Source organism: Salmo salar, chromosome ssa06 (assembly GCF_905237065.1).
Source record: "Salmo salar chromosome ssa06, Ssal_v3.1, whole genome shotgun sequence".
Taxonomy (NCBI): domain Eukaryota; kingdom Metazoa; phylum Chordata; class Actinopteri; order Salmoniformes; family Salmonidae; genus Salmo; species Salmo salar.
In genome coordinates this window covers 48,698,780-48,712,797 of record NC_059447.1, presented here as the reverse complement: position 1 = coordinate 48,712,797, position 14,018 = coordinate 48,698,780, and the positions used below count along the sequence as shown (strand labels likewise).

The following is a 14,018-nucleotide window of genomic DNA, read 5'->3' as shown; positions in this document are numbered from 1 at the left end:
CCCACAGTCCTCCAGGGGTGAAATAGCCCCATGTCTGCCTCTCTGTTTTGGTCCAGATAGTAGTGCCCTAAAGGCCCTGCCTTCCTTGTGTGTTCTACAGCCAGCTCTACAGACATTACACCCCCGGTCCTCCCTTTGATCACCGACGCCACACCTGTCAGCTTTGACCCGTGAGTACAAACCTCTGTGACACTTTACTCAAAGCCTGCAGGTAGTATTATGCATTATGATGCACTTATAATACATTGAAAGATTTGTCGTAAGCATGTATGACCCTCTTATAATGTTTTATGGCCCATCCAGGGCTCGAGACTATAAAATGTTCACCTGGTGGCACTGGTGCCACAAATTTTTTCAGTTGGTGGCACCAGCCCTTGATTTGTCCCCCCCAAAAAAACGATATTTTGCCATCACACAATAAAACAAACAAATTGTACACATATTATAAAATCATTGTAAAGTAATTCACAATGCTTTATTAAGAAGTGTTATAGAATACTGAGATGGAATTCAGTAAGTAAGTTGTTCCATCTAACATGTCCAAACACTAATGCATGGGGGAGAGGGGGAGGGGGTGAGTGGCTCACTCATTACAGCAGCCGTCCCCAGGGAAAGGGGCACAGCGGCAGGGCAGACTCTTTCGTTACAGGAGTAATTAGGTTAATGCACTTTACTGACTGTTTGACCAAATCATGGTTTTATCCGACCACAAAATAGTTTTGATCGAGGTGACCAGATAGAATGTGCAGCTTGCATCGGTGCTTCAAATATATATTTTTTTACTGGCACTGCCAAGTGAAATGGTAAAAGAATGCAATTATAGTAAATGGTAACAGTCTGGAGCCCTGCCATCGCGTAATGATCCAGGCAAAACATCCTTTAAATTACATTTACATTTAAGTAATTTAGCAGACACTATTTTCCAGAGCTTCTTAAAGTTTGTGCATTCATCTTAAGGTAGCTAGGTGAGACAACCACATATCACAGTCATAGTAACTACATTTTGTCCTCAATAAAACAAAGAAAAGACAAGTGCGAATGTTGGTTATGGTTCTCTGTAATGGTTGTAAAATGACCAGCAGAATGACCAGTGATATCTATGCCACATTATCTTAGACATTATGCCTTCAGGGGACACTTTTATCTGCAAATCTACCTGTGTACCTAAAATATCTATCCACACAGCATGGTCCCCATGGAGAGAGCCTATAGCAGAACTTCAGACTGGTGTGGCTGCTGATTTCCTAATATTTTTCTCTCGCTCCCCCCTCCACTCTCTCCCTCCCCCGTTTGTCTCTCTCTCTTTCCGCCCCCCCTCCCTCCAACCTCTCCCTTTTTCTCCCTCTCCCCCCTCCCTCCAGGCGTATTAACATTGGTCTGCAGTACCAGGCAGAGGTGCCAGAGCTGCAGCGGGACCGCTCGCTGACCCAGTGGGACCAGCACAAGGCTGACCTGGTCTGGCTCCCCATGAAGGAATCCCAGCTACGCCACGCAGTGCAGGAGACTGGTAACTATACAAGGCTAGGGCGGTATCCAGATTGACATACCTTCATACCAACCTTGTGCCATCACAGGACATTTGGTAATACCGGCACTGAACACAAGGGGTGCTTTTTTCAAACCCTACTGAGCCTCTGTAATCCGAAGGTTAGCAATGCTAACAAGTACATGTAAATACCCATAGTGAATGCTAGCTAAATGCGAACAAGTGCATTGCAAACATACAGTCTCTGACAAACTATTTGTAGGGCAGACATCCCAGATCATAAAGTTATACAAGTAACTCAAAAATGCTACTCAGTTTGAAGCACGCACAAAATGCATATTAGACAGCAAGGCTCTTGATCCAGGAGGGGATTCTCTGCTGTTACCAAAATAAGCTTGATTTTGCAAGAAGCTAACCACTTAGCTAGATAACTAGCTACTAAATTAGCAAACCAAATGTACAACTGCAGAGCATTTAACACATTTTAGACAGTTAACTTAATAGTTATAAGATATCTGGCAAACATTTAGTTGTGAATTCCATACTATAACTAGATCACCTGGCACGTGCTGCACAACAGTGAGTGACTTACAAGGCACCGGTCTCTCAATGTTCTGTGGTTGTAAACAAACACCATTTGACACCAGTAAGCTTCATAATGAAAAATAATGTGACAGGTGAAATGAAGAATGTGATCTGCTTTATCTCCTAACGTAGTTGACTATTTACTTAAAGTAGCTACAAATATACAGATAGTGTAATCAGACCCCTTGACTTTTTCCACATTTTATTACGTTACAACCTTATTCTAAAATTGATTAAATAGTTTTTTCCCTCATCAATCCACACACAATACCCCATAATGACAAAGCAAAAAACAGATTTTTTGATTTTTCTGCAAATTTATAAAAACAATAAAACTGAAATATCACATTTACGTAAGTATTCAGACCCTTTACTCAGTACTTTGTTGAAGCACCTTTGGCAGCGGTTAAAGCCTTGAGTCTTGGGTATGACGCTACAAGCTTGGCACACCTGTATTTGGGGAGTTTCTCCAATTCTTCTCTGCAGATCCTATCAAGCTCTGTCAGGTTGGATGGGGAGCGTCGCTGCACAGCTATTTTCAGGTCTCTCCAGAGATGTTCGATCGAGTTCAAGTTTGGGCTCTGGCTGGACCACTCAAAGACATTGAGACTTGTGCCGAAGCCACTCCTGCTTTGTCTTGGCTGTATGCTTAGGGTTGTTGTCCTGTTGGAAGGTGAACCTTTACCCCAGTCTGAGGTCCTGAGAGCTCTGGAGCAGGTTTTCATCAAGGATGTCTCTGTACATTGCTCCGTTCACCTTTGCCTCGATCCTGACTAGTCTCCCAGTCCCTGCCACTGAAAAACATCACAGCATGATGCTGCCACCGGCATGCTTAACTGTAGGGATGGTGCCAGTTTTCCCCCAGATGTGACGCTTGGAATTCAGGCCAAAGTTTTCAATATTTGTTTCATCAGACCACAGAATCTTGTTTCTCATGGTCTGAGTCCTTCAGGTGCCTTTTTGCTAACTCCAAGCGGGCTGTCGTGCCTTTTACTTAGGAGTGGTTTCCGTCTGACCACTCTACCATAATGGCCTGATTGCTGGAGTGCTGCAGAGATGGTTGTCTTTCTGGAAGGTTCTCCCATCTCCACAGAGGAACTCTTGAGCTCTGTCAGAGTGACCATCATGTTCTTGGTCACCTCCCTGACCAAGGCCCTTCTCCCCCGATTGCTAAGTTTGGCCAAGCGGCCAGCTCTAGGAAGATTCTTAGTGGTTCAAAACTTCTTCTATTTAAGAATGATGGAGGCCACTGTGTTCCTGGGGACCTTCAATGCTGCAGACATTTTCTGCAGATCTGTGTGTTGACACAATCCTGTCTCGGAGCTCTATGGACTATTCCTTTGACCTCATGGCTTGTTTTTCGCTCTGACATGCACTGCCAACTGTGGGATCTTATATAGACAGGAGTGTGCCTTTCCAAATGATGTCCAATCAATTTAAATTTACCACAGGTTGACTCCAATCAAGTTGTAGAAACATTTCAAGGATGATCAATAGAAACAGGATGCACCTGAGCTAAATTTTGAGTCTCGTAGCAAAGGGTCTGAATACTTATGTAAATACGTTTTTTTTAAACTGTTTTCGCTTTGCTTTATGGGGTATTGTGTGTAGATCGATGAGGATTTTTTTTAAATTTCATACATTGTAGAATAAGGCTGTAACGTAACAATGTGGAAGAAGTCAAGGGGTCTAAATACTTTCCGAATGCACTGTATATAAAAAAAAACCTTAAAATAAATAGTTTCAACGGTATTGAAAAACCATGCCGACGCCATTTCCAAATACTCCGGTATACGGTATACTGCCCAAGCCTAAACTTTGCTGTCCCTTCCTCAAAGGTTATAGCCATCTAAATGTGTTTTCACACTATAGGGCCAACCCGAACTGTATTGTGCTAGCACTACAGCTGTTTTATTTCCATATTTTCAACATAGAAACTATGTTGAATGCATAATCATGCCAGCTCAGCACAGCTTAGCTCAGCTCCGTATAGCTCTGTAGTGTGAGCGGTAAGAGAGCTTGCTTTTTGTATGAATCTTAAAGTATGCACATTTGAACAACCTTTTTGCTTTCTGTCAATTTTTTTTGTCTCTGTCTCTTCTCCACCCCCCACTTTCTCTCTCCCTGCACCTCTTCCTCCCTGCCTTCCTCTCTCAAAACTGCCTCACTCTCCCCCCTAGTGGATGACCTGATGAGCCTGGCCTGCTCATGCGCTCTGTATGGCGGAGGCACCAATCAAGAGTTGGCCCTTCACTGTCTGCATGAGTGCGGGGGCAATGTCCTTGTGAGTACAGTGACTCACCCATTGATATAACCGAGTAGTTTACAATGACGCTGCCTCCCCTACGCTTTCAGAATAATCCATTGTGGCAAGTTTATCCCGGGCTGTGTCCCAAATGGCACCCTATTCACTTGATAGTACATTTCTGTGGCCCCTGGTCAAATGTAGTGCGCTATATAGGGAATAGGGTGCCATTTGGGAAACACCCTGGTGATGAATTGTGTTATGCTTCCCAGGAGGCCCTGGCATTCCTGCTGCTCAAGGAGCCCATTTTTTCTAAAGGCCATCACCTGGCAGACTATCACTACTCAGGTGGGGACGTTGTTTTGTTTCATCATGTGCTTCTTTCTAAAGCGTGTGCTTGTTAAAGGGGAGAAGTGGCATGGGAGTGATGGAATTCATTCACTCACAACCCCCCCCACACACACACACACACACACACCGTGTGACCTCATTGACAGTATGGTGAATCATTTCCCTCCCAGGATCAGACAGTTGGACTCCCTCAGAGAAGCGCTACTTCAACAAAGGCATCTCTGCCTACAGGAAGGACTTCTTCATGGTGCAGAAATTGGTACGCCCAATTCGAAATGGGCCATGTCGGCCATGACACTTTCACCACATGGCATGAATCAGCATATTATCACTACCTGGGCAAACAGTGGGAGTACCATTTAAAAGTGAATAACTTTTTAATAACTCTGTCTGTATTTCTGTGTGTACAGGAATGAGGGGAGAGGAAGAGTATAATGAATACCTTTGTGCGTGTGTGTTGTCGCTCCGTATACAGGTGCGGACTAAGACAGTGGTACAGTGTGTGGAGTTCTACTACACGTATAAGAAACGGGTGAAGATCGGTCGCAGTGGAACCCTTACCTACGGACCTCCGGAGTCACCAGCGGCGAAACACACAGAGGCAGTATTGGATGACAAAGTAGGGCTTAGTTAATGAAAACAAATACAATAAAACAAGTAGTTAATGATTTACTTAAATATTTTTTTTTTTTACATTACTTTCATTAAGATGAACATTTATTGTGTTATATGCCAACTCAGGGAGAAGACAACAGGAAGTGGGAAGGGTCATGTGAACGGGGTAAAGATAGCAGCCAGTTGAGGGTTAACCAGACACTACAGGCTCACGACAATGTAAGTGCTCATTTTCACTTGAAATTACATTTAAAAGTGTTTGTTAAACTGTTCAACCACTTTGTATTATGTTTATATCTATACTTGCTATCATATGTTCTTTGACCAATGATCCACCAACAGTGCAATACAACACTGGTATGACAGACTAACACAATGAAATATAATGTTTGGCCCACCAGACAGGGGCAGTGCTAGGATACAAGGACCAGGATACTGTACAAAAGATGGGGCCTCACCATCCAACCCCTCCCTCTGCACGCCGAAATCCTCGTCCTGAGTCTGCAGGGAAGAAGAGCAGAGCGCCCCCAAAGCCCCCGGGTGACCCAGAGGGCGTGTTCCCCTGTAAGAAGTGTAGCAGGTCAGTGTGTTTGTGTGTACGTCTGTCTATGTAAGAGTATTTGTATATGTATTGTATCTGCAAACCGATACACACACACACACACTCCACCATGCAATCCTACCATCATTAACAGTTTCCTCCTAACAGTTTTTATAGTGAAAGAAAACCCGGTGAAAGAAAGGGGTTGACCAAGAGTATTATAAACCAGGCATCTCTCTTAGAGACCAGTGTTCACTGGAAACATCCCACACTGGTGGGGCGACAATGGAGACAAAATCCATTGGTGGTCTTTGCTGCAGTTGCGCTGCATGGATAATCAGATTTTACAACATAGGGATATGCACGGTTATTGGAATATTTGACTATCCAAAGAGATGTTAGTATTTGATTACTTGGGAGAGGATACATTTTTGAGACCAGAAAATAAAGGCACATTTTAACAATGAAAAGGCTTTGTCTAACATTAAATACAATTATCTATGTGACATTGCTGCATAGCCTACAAGGACAGACCATCACATTGGAAATTGTAATAAAACAATTGTTTTATGACAGTTTTTATGCGTGCACCCCATAAAAGACACTCTGGGAGCCTGCACACGTTTCACATGTGTAGCTTGTCGTCGTCGGTCAATCAAAGCGGCGCTACAGTCCATGTGTAGCAAGTGAAGTGGGTGATTTCTAATCAATGCAAAATGTAATTAAAATTACAGAAATAAGTTAGCTAAATGAGAAGGAGTAGGCTACAATGATCAACCAACAGGTAGGCTGTTGTTTCATATGAATGGAGTTGTTGTAGACAAGTAAGGGGAGTGGCAGATATTTTTAACGCTACATATGGCTATATCGGTCCACTAATACAGGGGTACAGCGCACTGTCTCTAATACAAACCCTGTATTAGAGGACCAATATAGCAGTCTGTAGCACAAGCAAAAAAAATATCTGCCACTCCTTGTACTTGTCTACAACAACTCCATTCATATGAAACAGTCTACCTGTTTGTGCACATTTAGTTTTTTGCCTTAGAACTACACAGCTGATTCAAATAACCAACTCATCATCAAGCTTTGATTATTTGAATCCGCTGTGTCGTGCTAGGGCAAAATCCAAACGTGCACCCAGGGGAGGGACCCAGGACCGAGTTTAGGAACCACTGCGCTAATACAGGACTAGTAAAGGCACAGTGCACTACTTTCGTCAATAGCCGCTAATACAGGACTAATACATTTTTTTCAATATGTTTTATATTCCGAATTTTCTTTCTTTTTAATTTAAGGGGGTGCTGCAGCACTCTCGGCACCTTACAGTGAGCACAGCTCACGGTCTCTCTGTCGAGTCGTGTTAGCAAGTCTCCATTTGAAATTAAACATGTATTTCGACTTTCTGGATATCCAAAATGTCATGATATTATTCGAATAGTGAAATCATTTCAAATGCCCATCCCTATTACAACACCTGGAGAATAATTTTACGTCTCAGTAACCATATTGATATGGTACAGCAATCTTCTGAGATGCACAGCACGATGACCTGGAACACCACCTGTGTGACTGTAGGTTCTATCCGAGCCATATAATTCTCTTTATATACACTACAATACCAAAAGTATGTGGACACCTGCTTGTCAAACATCTCATTCCAAAATCATGGGCATTAATATGGAGTTGGTCCCCCCTTTGCTGCTATAACAGCATCCACTCATCTGGGAAGTCTTTCCACTAGATGTTGGAACATTGCTGCGGGGACTTGTTTCCATTCAGCCACGAGCATTAGTGAGGTCGTGCACTAATGTTGGGCAATTAGGCTTGGCTCGCAGTCGGCGTTCCAATTCATCCCAAAGATGTTCGATGGGGTTGAGGTCAGGGCTCTCCTCAGGCCATTCAAGTTCTTCCACACCGATCTCAACAAACCATTTCTGTATGGACCTCCCTCTGTGCCCCGGGGGATTATCATGCTGAAACAGGAAAGGGCCTTCCCAAACTTTTGCCACAAAGTTGGAAGCACAGAATCGTCTAGAATGTCATTGTATGCTGTAGCATTAAGATTTCCCTTCCCTGGAACAAAAGGGCCTAGCCCGGACCATGAAAAACAGCCCCAGACTATTATTCCTCCTCAACCAAACTTTACAGTTGGCACTATGCATTGGGGCAAGTAGCAGTCTCCTGGCATCCGCCAAACCCAGATTTGTCCATTGGACTGCCAGATGTTGAAGCGTGATTCATCGCTCCAGAAAACACATTTCCACTGCTCCAGAGTCCAATGGCGGCAAGCTTTACACCACTCCAGCCGACGCTTGGCATTGCGCATGGTGATCTTAGGCTTGTGTGCGGCTGCTCGGCCATGGAAACCCATTTAATGAAGCTCCCGACGAACAGTTCTTGTGCTAACGTTGCTTCCAGAGGCAGTTTAGAACTCAATAGAGTTTTACGCACTTAAGCACTCGGTGGTCCTGTTCTGTGAGCTTGTGTGGCCTACCACTTTGCGGCTAAGCCTTTGTTGCTCCTAGACGTTTCCATTTCACATTAACAGCATTTACAGTTGACCAGAGCAGCTCTAGCAGGGCAGAAATTTGACAACCAGACTTGTTGCCACGTTGAAAGTCACTGAGCTCTTCAGTAAGGCCATGCTACTGACAATGTTTGTCTATAGAGTTTCCATGGCGGTGTGCTCGATTTTATATACCTGTTAGCAACGGGTGTGGCTGAAATAGCCGAGTCCACTCATTTAAAGGAGGTGTCCACATACTTTTGTGTATATATAGTGTATATAGCTCTCTGGGTTAAATTGTTCATGTATCTGACCTTTGACCTCCAGGGTGTTCTACAAGGTTAAGAGCCGCAGCGCCCACATGAAGAGCCACGCTGAGCGGGAGAAGAAGGACGCCGCGCTCAAACGCAAAGAGGAGGAGGAGCGGGCGACCCTGGCGGCAGCAGCAGCCGAGGCACGGGCCAAGGAGGCAGCAGAGGCTATGCAGAATGGGAATGGTTGTGGGAATGAAGCGAGAGAACAGGATGAGGTCGGTGATGAGGATGTGCCTTCAGAGGCAGAAGATGAAGAGGACGAGGATTGGCACTGAAAGAGGGAGAGAAGGGGAGAAAAGAGTGGGGGGGGGGACTTGGGCGTGAGGCAGAGAAAGAGTGAAGGAAAGAGAGATCCCACTCCTTTAAAAACACAGTTCAAGGAATCTTTACCTCACACCATGAGATTGAGTATGGTGGCGTTCAAGGTCGTTCATGTATCTGTAGATTATCAGATCTTGTAACACCTGGGGAACTGTTAAACATCTAGGAAGCACATAATCATATGATATAACAATATTCCGACATGCTCAACGTGACTGCAAAAAAAGAACACCTGGAACATCCACTTTGTCTCACATCCCAGTGCCACAACTTCAGTCTTCATTTTAATCGCTTTTCGCACTCCACATCTCTACTTTTCACAAGGAAATATATTTTTGTAAATGCACTTATACATTGTATTCTATTGCTTTTGCCAATGTCTCTTCTTTTATATCTGTTATTTAATTGAATATCTGTATTGGAATATCAATATGGCTATTTCATTGTGTGTACTATTTAGGCTTTTGGTTGTTCTTAATAGTTTGTACTGCAGTGGATGGTTATAACAAACTAGCTATACTCAGTGGATACCTGTTTTGCCTTACTAAATCATGATCAAAGAGACTTTTCACTTTTATAATATCGGTCTGTTTTTTTAAAATTGGGGATAATGTAGATATGACCTTTTATGAATTCTGCTTTGCTTTTAAGGTAAATATTGTGGATAAATGTTTAAGAACTGTCATCAAACTCTAAGGTTGAATTGCACATTTATACTACAAAGTAAGGGACCCTTCAAATGTAATGTATGGAAGTCCAGAGGACATATTAATGAAAAGATAATTCCCTCATTATGTCCATCACAACTTATTTATCTATCTCATGATCACAACATAACAAGTTGCTTTGTCGAGATCACAAGATAATTTTCTCATGATCATGACATAACAAAAGTTGTTTGGTTGAGATCACGAGATAAAGTCCATAAATAGGAGTGGACTTATTGATGGTAGCTTGACAGTATGGCTGAGGCTGCAGAGCCCGCAGTGGATTCAGCACATATTTATTAATTGCTATGGTAAGGGATGGTACATTTCATGCTAACATCATGCATTCATTTGTGTTTGAAGCTTATTATCAGTTTAAGTTAGAACCTTATCAAGCTTAAATGTCCCTTACCTTCAGCTAAGAGCTCTTGGGGCATCTAAGCCCTCGTGTGGCATTTAAGCCCTGAACGATGCCTGACAGGCAACCGTGTATTGCAATCAAAGGGCTCCTTGATGAAGTGGTTATCATGCATCTGAACAAATCAATGGATGACGCATGGTACTTTTGAATATCTCTTGATCTCGACAAAACAACTTTTGTTATGTGATCATGAGATAAATAAGTTGTGATCTCGACATGAGGGGAAAAAAACCATTTAATTCATAATGCCCTCTCTGGACTATCGTAGTAATGTGTCTTGTGTAAAAAAAACATGTTTTTAATAAAAAGTTATATATTGAAAATACTGCATTGCAAATAATGTTGCCAACTTTTAACTAATCAATAATGTCAACTGCTGTTGAATTGAAAAAGTTGATTAAAAATCTATTCAGAAAGTTAGTTTCTGTCATTCCCTGAAGAGGTCTTATCTAAGCTTTGTATAATTTTCTCACATACAACAGGGTGTATTAATTAGTACACTCTGTAGCAAAATCTTTTATAACAGAAAATGTTTGCAATGAACTAGTTTCTTATTGGAAAATTCAGGTAGGTAACTCCCTGTTTCAGCCCTATGTACTTCCATTTGGTTCCTGGTTAATATACTCCTGTATGCTGTTAATGCAAGAACCAGTAGAGGGAAGCAGTGCTTCAATATCAACAATGGGCAATAATCCCTACAATTTACAATTCAAGAGCTTTCCCTTGGGTTTCAATACATATGCTATATTATGAATACCACAATATACTACACAAAACGATACAAATAATAAGACAAATCATTAAATATCATCATCATCATAGTAAATGTCAAGTGACTTGACCTGACACATAACAGAAATGTTGATACAACAAAGTTCCATATCTTTTTTATTTACAGAAATGTGGTTTAGCCTGTTATTTCAACCGTACCCAGCAACTACTTCTTTATTGGTGTACATACGTCCAATCTGTCAATGACTGTAGAAGAGAGAAAAGCATTGATTAACCTTCTATTACAGACACATTTTAGAAATGTTATTTGCATAGCAAATTAACATAATAGTAAAACATGATTTTTAAGCTGATTTCCAAAACCTTTCAATTGAATTCAGAGATATCTATTGTTCACTGTAAAATGTTGATTGTATGAATCTGAAACTTGTTGATTGATTGAATCACTTATGCATCTCATTAATTATATTGTTAGATGTAAAATATATAACTTTACCTGTCTTTGGCAAAATAACATGTGTTTCGGTGGCAAGTGTCAATCATAGAGAGAAATGAGAACTCTAGATGGATATACAGTTGAAGTCAGAAGTTTACCATTAGCCATTTAAACTCAGTTTTTCACAATTCCTGACATTTAGTCAGAGTAAAAATTCCCTGTCTTAGGTCAGTTAGGATGACCACTTTATTTTAAGAATGTGAAATGTCAGAATAATAGTAGAGAGAATTATTTATTTTAGCTTTCATTTCTTTCATTACATTCCCAGTGGGTCAGAAGTTTACATACACTCAATTGGTATTTGGTAGCATTGCCTTTAAATTGTTTATCTTGGGTCAAACATTTCGGGTAGCCTTCCACAAGCTTCCCACAATAAGTTGGGGGAATTTTGGCCCATTCCTCTTGACAGAGCTGGTGTAACAGAGTCAGGTTTGTAGGCCTCCTTGTGTGCACATGCTTTTTCAGTCCTGCCTACACATTTTCTTTAGGATTGAGGTCAGCGCTTTGTGATGGCCACTCCAATAACTTGACTTTGTCTTTTAGCCATTTTGCCACAACTTTGGAAGTATGCTTGGGGTCATTGTCCATTTGGAAGACCCATTTGCGACCAAGCTTTAACTTCCTGACTGCTGTCTTGAGATGTTGCTTCAATATATCCACAATTTTCCTGCCTCATGATGTCATCTATTTTGTGAAGTGCACCAGTCCCTCCTGCAGCAAAGCACCCCCACAACATGATGCTGCCACCCATGTGCTTCACGGTTGGGATGGTGTTCTTCAGCTTGCAAGCCTCACACTTTTTCCTCCAAACATAACGATGGTCATTATGGCAAAACGGTTCTATTTTTGTTTCATCAGACCAGAGGACATTTCTCCAAAAAGTACGGTCTTTGTCCCCATGTGCAGTTGCAAACCACAGTCTGGCTTTTTATGGTGGTTTTGGAGCAGCGGCTTCTTCCTTGCTGAGCAGCCTTTCAGGTTATGTCGATATAGGACTCGTTTTACTGTGGATATAGATACTTTTGTACCTGTTTCCTCCAGCACCTTCACAAGGTCCTTTGCTGTTTTTCAGGGATTGATTTGCACTTTTCGCACCAAAGTACGTTCATCTCTAGGAGACAGAACGCATCTCCTTCCTGAGCGGTATGACGGATGCGTGGTCCCATGGTGTTTATACTTGCGTACTATTTTTTGTACAGATGAACGTGGTACCTTCAGGTGTTTGGAAATTCCTCCCAAGGTTGAACCAGACTTGTGGCTGATTTTATTTTGATTTTCCCATGATGTCAAGCAAAGAGGCACTGCGTTTGAAGGTAGTCCTTGAAATACATCCACAGGTACACCTCCAATTGACTCAAATTATGTCAATTAGCCTATCAGAAGCTTCTAAAGCCATGACATAATTTTCTGAAATTTTCCAAGATGTTTAAAGGCACAGTCAACTTAGTGCATGTAAACTTCTGACCCACTGGAATTGTGATACAGTAAATTATAAGTGAAATAATCTGTCTGTAAAAAATTGTTGCAAAGATTACTTGTGTCACGCACAAAGTAGATGTCCTAACCGACTTGCCAAAACTATAGTTTGTTAACAAGAAATTTGTGGAGTGGTTGAAAAACAAGTTTTATTGACTCCAACCTAAGTGTATGTAAAGCATTCGGAGGCTTTGTCTGCTACTAATGCTAAAACAACATGCCTGTTATCATAAAAGTCTATTGTGTATTTTCTAAGGATGGTATTTGTCTAGCCTGAGTACCACTCTTTTTTTGCTAACATGCTGCAAATAAATCACCGAAACATTGATGATTTACCCAATAAATTACTGGGAGTAAATGTAGTGTGCGACTCTCTTTATATTTATTTTTATATGTTGCTGAATGCTTGCTAACGTTTTACAGCTGGTTGCATATTAACACCAGTAACTCTACTAGTATAATTATTTCCTTAATTATTTTGTTGTTCAGCAGTGTGGTCAGAACCCCCCAACCATATCAGGAGCAGAAAGGTGAGGCAGTTCGTGGCCAGGCACCAATCCCACTTCATGTTGGTCACATTTGATCTGGTCATAGGTCACAATACTATCACTTGTCTGTCCTGGAATTCACCTAGCAACCAATGATAATGAAATCAGAGCTCTACCTTGGGTTTCTACAGATGGAGGACAGAAGAGATGGTTTGTCACTAAAAGACAGGTTGATACAGATATCTGAACTATGAGAGAACTTGCACTCAGCATTAAAATTATACATCGTCTTTGTTATTATTGCATGGAATGGTAGAGGGGGTGCATTACTGTGTATCCTTCAAACATGTCAGGGTACTGTCTTATATGGGACACCATGGGATGATGACTAACATGTACCACCAGACAAAATGCTGATAGGTACAGTATCTGTCGGCTGTGAATGACAAAAGAAGATGAAAGACGAGTGTAATATTTGCATCACACATCTGCTTGTATTTATTGAACTCTGCCTGCTGGACCCATGGATTGAGGGAAATTATGTCATATCCAGGATGGAGTGGCATGCACTCCTCCCCTCCTGCCACCTGACTGCACCTGTCCATAACCTGTAATACATGACATAGATGTAAGGGACTGGAGTCACCCACTGAAGACTTGAAGACATAACCTCACCCAGAGAGCTGTGCATTTCAGTGTGTGGTTAGACAGCCAAAGCCGTAGAAGTAGAA

The 14,018-nt window shown here is 41.9% G+C and overlaps 1 protein-coding gene across 4 annotated transcripts in view; it reads left to right on the top strand.

Annotated features, from left to right (window-relative positions):
• Nucleotides 1-10,511, top strand: part of LOC106607579 (mitotic deacetylase-associated SANT domain protein) — a 38,415-nt gene extending 27,904 nt beyond the window's left edge. For 3 of the 4 annotated variants that reach the window (XM_014204654.2, XM_014204655.2, XM_014204653.2), the window contains exons 5-13: nucleotides 101-170; nucleotides 1,362-1,507; nucleotides 4,252-4,355; nucleotides 4,589-4,664; nucleotides 4,838-4,926; nucleotides 5,143-5,286; nucleotides 5,409-5,501; nucleotides 5,684-5,862; nucleotides 8,660-10,511. In XM_014204654.2, the coding sequence (XP_014060129.1) occupies nucleotides 101-170; nucleotides 1,362-1,507; nucleotides 4,252-4,355; nucleotides 4,589-4,664; nucleotides 4,838-4,926; nucleotides 5,143-5,286; nucleotides 5,409-5,501; nucleotides 5,684-5,862; nucleotides 8,660-8,921 (1,163 nt within the window). In that variant the 3' untranslated portion in view covers nucleotides 8,922-10,511. Of the gene's footprint in view, nucleotides 1-100; nucleotides 171-1,361; nucleotides 1,508-4,251; nucleotides 4,356-4,588; nucleotides 4,665-4,837; nucleotides 5,033-5,142; nucleotides 5,287-5,408; nucleotides 5,502-5,683; nucleotides 5,863-8,659 lie in introns of those variants that run through there. The other variant, XR_006770263.1, reaches the window with a different exon arrangement.
• The last annotated feature ends 3,507 nt before the right edge of the window (nucleotides 10,512-14,018 follow it).